Source organism: Euprymna scolopes, chromosome 9 (assembly GCF_053919585.1).
Source record: "Euprymna scolopes isolate OS-2025 chromosome 9, ASM5391958v1, whole genome shotgun sequence".
Classification (NCBI taxonomy): domain Eukaryota; kingdom Metazoa; phylum Mollusca; class Cephalopoda; order Sepiida; family Sepiolidae; genus Euprymna; species Euprymna scolopes.
In genome coordinates this window covers 92,241,366-92,248,865 of record NC_136490.1, presented here as the reverse complement: position 1 = coordinate 92,248,865, position 7,500 = coordinate 92,241,366, and the positions used below count along the sequence as shown (strand labels likewise).

General features: G+C 35.3%; 1 protein-coding gene across 1 annotated transcript in view; it reads right to left on the bottom strand.

The window, feature by feature from the left end:
- LOC145284777 (uncharacterized) overlaps positions 1-2,704 on the bottom strand; it is a 68,732-nt gene extending 66,028 nt beyond the window's left edge. The window contains exon 1 of the mRNA XM_080133744.1: positions 2,502-2,704. Within this exon, the coding sequence (XP_079989870.1) occupies positions 2,502-2,598 (97 nt within the window). The 5' untranslated portion in view covers positions 2,599-2,704. The remainder of the gene's footprint in view (positions 1-2,501) is intronic.
- Positions 2,705-7,500: the final 4,796 nt, after the last annotated feature.

Below are 7,500 nucleotides of genomic sequence, written 5' to 3'. Positions count from 1 at the left end.
ACATGTTTAAACAAGAGTAGAAATAATAAACAAATCACACATGATGAATCGTATGTGTTTTTAAAAAACATCAAATGAGTATACGTGATTTTATTAATAAAAAATATCTGGTTAAATAGTGTGTGTGTGTGTGTGTGTGTGTGTGTGTGTGTGTGTGTGTGTGTGTGTGTGTGTGTGTGTGAATACGAATGAATGTGATTCTTTTGTAATTAATGAATTAATTATTTTAGTGTAATAATTCATTTCAAAGGATAGTTTTTAAAATTTTGAAAATCGTATTTAAGAAAAAAGAAAAAATAATAATTTGGTAAATAACCTGGTATGGGGTTTTAGCTTTTTGCTTCTTTATTTTCGAAAATATTCGAAAATATATTTTCAATTAAAATTTCAACAGTAAAGCAAAAGCATTCAATCGATGTTACTGTTACTTAAAACTGATTTTTTTTTTTTTTTTAATAAAATATTCTTTCTTTGATTTATCTTTCTAAAAACTGGAATATTTTCACTGGAAATTAAGAGAAAAAAAACATATATAGTGGTAAATTAAAGCACGTGGTTATATCATACAATTGACACGCCTTATACAACGGATCTCAATTCACACTTCTTAGAAAGGAACGCAATGAATTGATTCAGCATATTCTTACAATAGATTATTATTATTATTATTATTATTATTATTATTATTACTATTACTATTATTATTATTTATTGTTATTATTTATTTATTATTATTATTAATATTATTATTATTATTACTTATTATTATTATTATTATTATTATTATTATTATTATTATTATTACTTATTATTATTATTATTATTATTTATGTTTTATTTTTCCTAAATAAGTTTCATGTAGAAGTAAATGGATGACAGGTTTGTTGGCATGAGGAAGAGAGAGAAAGTGCTTGTGTGTGTGTGTGTGTGTGTGTGTGTGTGTGTGTGTGTGTGTGTGTGTGTGTGTGTGTGTGTGTGTGTGTGTGTGTGTGTGAGAGAGACAGAGACAGAGAAATAGAATTAGAGAGAAAGAGAGAGAGTGTGTGTGTGTGAGAGAGAGAGAGACCGAGTGAGAGAGATTCCGAGTGAGAGACAATAAAAACAGCTGAAAATGATCGGGTTGACGCTATGGGTGATTATTCGTATTGAGATGGATAGATCGATAAATTTAAACAACTGAGATGGGAATTAATGGAAATACGGATGGACAGACGGAAGAGACCACAGCTGGAAAACATCTTTCGGGATAGAGTAAACAGCGTGGCAAGATCATTCAATCACAATTAAAATACTGAAATTGGAATTATGATAAATAACTTAATCGTAAATATAACGATAGAAAAGAGAGATTAAAGTGAGAAAGAAAGAAGAGGGAAAGAAAAACACACATACATATATATGATTTTGAATCTAACCATACTGCCGCGCCGCACTTATGAGTCGTAGATGCGGTGAAACACGTGTACACACATATAAGAAGTAATAATAAATGATACGATCATTTCGTTTAGTAAATCCACGACATTACAGATTCTCTGTGACTATGGTTTAACGTCTAACATTATCGTTTGTTGATCAATAAAGTACATTCTGATCATAGGTAATGCCATGAAACTGCAGTAAATTGTAAACCGAAATAATTATTATCATCATTTATTATCATTCATATAGCTATAACCAACAGAACATCAAACCCTTTGTTTATCGAAGATCTGTTTTCTTTTTTGATGAAGAAGTTGGTTTCCTGTCCATATGTGTGTGTGTGTGTGTGTGTGTGTGTGTGTGTGTGTGTGTGTGTGTGTGTGTGTGTGTGTGTGTGTGTGTGTGTGTGTGTGTGTGTGTGTGTGAAAGACAGGGAGAAAGAGAGAGAGAGAGAGAGAAAGAGAGAGGGTGGAAGACGAAGAGATAAATGTAAATATGGACAGAAATACCTATGTAAATAGATGCACACATAGCTCAAATAAACTAGACAAATATATAAACAGGTAGACATACTAATAGACAGATCGATGCATGGAGTAAGCAAAATATAATTAAAACGATACACTACCACCACCACCACCACCACCACCGGCAAGCGTAATTTCATTGTAAATATGAACCAAACTAGAAGAGACAAACGAACATTTTAAATGATATTAAATGAAATCGCCATCGAAATCGTGGGATCTCGGCCATTCTTACGAAAACAGAGATTTCTTAAATACTTGGGTTTGTTTGTTTTACTAGAAATCAAAAGCTAGGTTACATAAAAAAAAAAAAAAAACATCTGCACACACGCACGTGTTATCGAGCACACACACGTTTATTTTCAAAAATGGTTAGTTTCTATGACAAGAAAAGAGTAAACGGTCAGCATATATCAAATATAATAATAATAATAATAATAATAATAATAATAATAATAATAATAATAATAATAATAACAACAACAACATATTAAACAACATGAGCGTTAGAAGAAAGCTAAGACTAAGCAAAAAACAAAAACAAAAACAAACCCCAAGGCCTGCAATAGTCCATATCCACGCCGACCATGGTGTCCGACGCCGACGATGGGAAATAAGAAGACGCCGAGGCGGCCGACAACAACAACATTAGTGAGCTTGTCAAACGTTAGCGAGCACCAAGCATCTGCAAGCAACTGAAAGCTCCAGTCAGAGAACGCAGGGAGATCAAGGTTGGGAGAAGGAGGAGAGTAAGGAGTGTAGAGCGAGGAGGAGATCCGAGCCCAGAAACAAGAGTAAATGAACAGAGTCGATCAGCAACCACAGATAGAGAGAGGGAGAGGGAGGTGGAGTGAGAGGAAGTTAGAAAAAGAATGAGAGTGAGTGAGGAGTGAGTGAGTGATTGATTGAGTGAGTGAGTGAGTGAGTGGGAGTGAGAGAGAGAGAGTGAGAGAGAGAGAGATTGGGAGAGGGAGAACGAACGCGCAGTCCACCATATTACACCACCTCTGTAATTTGCTACAGCTAAAGCCTGATAGATCACTTGCCATCATACTTTCACAGGTAATCCATCATGATGATGGTAAGGCAGGACTCAGGGCCCCCAGGAACCGAATCTTGGTAGTAAAGGAAAGAGAGGGAAACTATAAACAAAAAAGGATGGGGGGGGATCATATGGGCTGAAGGGTGGGAGTGATTGGGAGAGCGAGAAGTAGTAGTTGTAGTCGTAAGTGCTTTCCCTTTTTCTTCTCCCTTCCCTCCAATTCTCTCTCTCTCTCTCTCTCTCTCTCTCTCTCTCTCTCTCTCACACACGCGCGCGCGCGCTCCTTTCCCCTATACATGTCTCGACCCTGTAAAAATTTTCAGTTATCAATCATAAAGCTTTTCAGTTGTCCGACTGTCACCTGCAGAAGCATCAATGACTTCTTTTTTTTCCGAAGGGCTGAGGGGAATCCCTTCTTGCGCTCTCCCTCCCCAGAATTGGAAGAAAGATGAAGAATACGGCGGAAAGATAGAAAGACAGAAGAACTAAAGACGAACGGACGAAAAAAAAGTAGGAAACGAGCGCATAAGCAAACATAAAACGCCGTTTTGTTTTGTAAAAAAAGAAAAGAAAAAGAAATAGTCCGAGAAACGTGGTTAGAATGAAAGAGAGAATAAACATAGGGACGAGTTGCGTGAATAAGAAATAGAAAGAAAAAAAGGAAGGAAGAAAGAGGATGTTAAAGAAAAGAAAAAAAAAAGACTGAGAATACAAACGGGTAAAAAAAGAAAAAAAAAACAGGGAGAAAAAGACGCACAAAATAGACGAAAAGAATGAAAAAGACGATTAAGAGAGGAGAAGAGAGAAGGGAATATGGAGAAAAAAATATTATAAGAGGTGTACGTGGAGAAAGAGTATAAAAAAGAATGAAGAGAATACATGTGTATGTGTGCGTGTGTTTTACAGAAGGTCATAAAACATCGATACCGTCGGTTTCAAATACAAAACAATAGGGGCAAGTCTCTAGTCGTTTATGTCGGACTCTCTTTAGCCTCTGTTTTATCTGCCTCTCCGGAAATGGAAAAACAAATATAAACAGAGTCACTTATATTGATATTTCCTTTATAACTGAGTACTTTGCTGGAGTTTTCTCCCACAAAACTTACACAGGTATATATATATATATATATATATATATATATATATATATATATATATATATATATATATATATATATATATTCTTCTTTCTCTTTTATTTTTCTTTCTATTTTTGTATTTTTTCCTTCCTTTTATTTGCTCCTTATCTTCATATTCTACCCCGTCTCCCTCCTCTCTCTCTCTCTCAGCCACTCTGATGAGTCGTAGACGACGAAACACGTGTCAGTGGATAATTATATTTGAACAATATATATATATATATATATATATATATATATATGTGTGTGTGTGTGTGTGTGTGTGTGTGTGTGTATGTGTGTATGTATGTATATATATATATATACATATATATATATGTATGTATGTATGTATTGTTCAACTGACACGTGTTTCGTCGTCTACGACTCATCAGAGTGGCTCAGAGAGAGGAGGGAGACGGGGTAGAATAAGAAGATAAAGAGTAAATAAAAGGAAGGAAAAATACAAAAATAGAAAGAAAAATAAAAGAGAAAGAAGAACAAAACCGGAAACTAACAGAATACAGAAAGAAAAGAATGGAGAGAGTTGAATAAAAAGAAATTGAAGAAAAAGCGAAGGTCTGCTTGTATTTCTTATCGAGGCAAGGGAGGCATATATGAGAGGGACATCAGCAAGCAATAACAGAACAAGTGGGGGAAGGAGAGGGGCTTTTATAATATGCTTTTTTGTTGAAAAAAAGGGGTTTCGAGTTTCGTGTAGAGCACATTAAATGATAGCAGTTAGAAAAGAACTACCTTGTGTACTTCACTTGTCAAGTGACAACATGGAGTTTTGCTGTTATTAGTCGTGAGATTGTTGGCTGAAGAAAGTGGGGGAGGGTTGAGGTTGAGTGTTAACGGTGAAGATGGATAGATGCGTGAAATAAGGATGGGGTGGAGAGCGATGCAAGAAGAAGAAGAAGAAAGAAAAGGAAGAAAGAAAAAACAGAAAAACAACAATAAGTAGAAATATAAAATAATTTTTTTAAAAAAACGTAAGAATGAGAGGAGAAAGAAAAGAGGGAAGAAAAGATCAATGAAGACGAAGAAAAATGAAAACGAACAAATAATGAAGATGAAGAAAAATGAAAACGAAGAAAAAAGACAAAAACGAAAATGGTGAGAATGAAGAGTGAAAAAAAAGAGGATGAGGAAGAAGTTAAGGTGGATGAGGAAGAAAAAAGTTGTTAATTAACAACTAGAAATATAAAATGTGAAAGGAGTAGAAAAGAAAGAAAAAATGAAAAGACTAAAGAACTTTTTTAAAATATTTTCCCTTCTGTCAGCTTAATCACTGTTGCCTGAATTAAGGCTTAAGCTTAAGAGGCCTTAAAAAGAAAATGAAATTCAGTAGAACAACGTCTAAATAAGCGCGAACATAATTAAAGCAAAAGGGCGAAAACAAATTCAAAAAAGAAAGTTTCAATGAAAGTCCAAAAAGGATCAGAATAGTTAACGCAAAGTTGATTTTGGTAGCACTATCTGTTTGACCACATTTCAATCGTTTCGAGGTTACGTAATAGTAAAAACACAATAGACATTGAAAACTATACAGTATATAGACTTAATCGAACATGTTTCTATTAGGCCCATATATTTGGATGCATTCATTTCCCAGCTGTATTATGTAAATGATAAAACAAAGCCGATTCCGTAGATCGCGACGGTGTCCAGTAATTAGCTGGCCACTTTTTGGGTGGAGGTGGGTACTGTAATACGGCAAATAATACCGAAAAAAAAACAAGTATCACCACTCTAGCATTCATCAGGTAGTAAAAATAAACTAAACGATAACAGTATAAGGTAATTGCATACCTGCTCTCGCTAACTAACCCCACTGAAGAGCTATGATAAAGCGAAACACAACATACATACATACATGCATACATACATACGAGGGGCGTTCCAAAAGTATTTATTTTTTATTTCGCCCGAATGGGTCAGCGGAGATTGCAAATTGCATTGTTATGATGACTGAACTTATGCATTCATAACTTAAAAGTTTCGTTTTTCTGTTGCAGATATTGAAGATGCGTTTACGAAGCCGATGCAGTTGATGTCAGTACAGTTAACAGATGTGTTCACCTAGTGGATCAATAGAGCAAACATTGTGTATAGACCTTTGTTAAAATAAGGTGCAGCGAACTAAGTATTATGGTACACATTCGATGTACAGCTAGTGATTAATAGGAATTAGTCACAGAAATATCGCATTTATTCTAAAAATTTGGGGGGGGGGACTAATGGGATGATTTGAGTGAAGTTTTGTATGGATCCTTGTTATTATAAGGTGCGCAGTTATGGATTATTAAGGACAAGTATTTTATGCAAAATTGAACCCAAATTTAACTAGATGCAGCCATCATTTTGGCATAAAGCACTCTATTTATGTAAACGGGCTATAATTAAATCACACACACACACACACACACACACACACTAAATTGATTTGATTCAAATATTCATAAACTGTGACGGACTAGACTATTATTATTAATCTAACATAGGAAGAAGTAAAGTAACTGATTATTTTGCCATTTAATTGACATACGTGCTTACGGTATGTAACATCGATATGCAATTAGAATCATTAAGATATATAAGAGAGTGGTTGAATGAACATAGAGTGCAGGAGTCGAGATAAACTCTTAGATAGTTAAGTGAGAGGTAGGTGACATGTCCATACGAGCGACATTCCAAAAGTAATGGCTCCTATATTTTTCTTTTACCCCACCGAATCGATCAGAGAGGGGTTGTAAATTGTTACGATGACTGAACTTATGCATTCATGATCTGAAAGTTTCATCCATCTGTTGCAGGTATTGACGGTGTAAGACTCTAAGAAGAAAACCCCTGCCATGGACGTGCGTCAAAAGCGAGATGCGTCCTTGAATTCATGGCAATGGTGGTTGGTATGTAGCAAAAATAATTCAGGAGCAAGAAAAAGTCGCTCGTTTTAATGGTATTACCTCCGTCTTTGTAGTTCTTCAACTTTTTCAGTTAAAAACTATGACAATGATCCGCTACTTAGTTTAGGAGATTACCCTAAACACACCTATTTCGAAATGAGCACTTTTATGTAAACATAGTAAGTATTCACTGTGTTTTTATTCTGTGGGCTTAAACTGTGTGCGTGTGTGTGTGTGTGTGTCTCTCTCTCTCTCTCTCTCACACACATATATATAGTTGCTGTGGCGGAAGCTCATACATCGAAATCAACGGGAGAGTCCATTCATGAGGTTCCGCCACAACAAAGTTGCTCGGAAATCCACACAGATGATTTGTTTATAGTGGTGAAGCCAACCACACTTTTTACGGCTAACCTTTGTCGGTGCAGATGACTGCCACAGGACAGAGTATACAGTAGACTGGTTTTACACCAGAGTTTCCT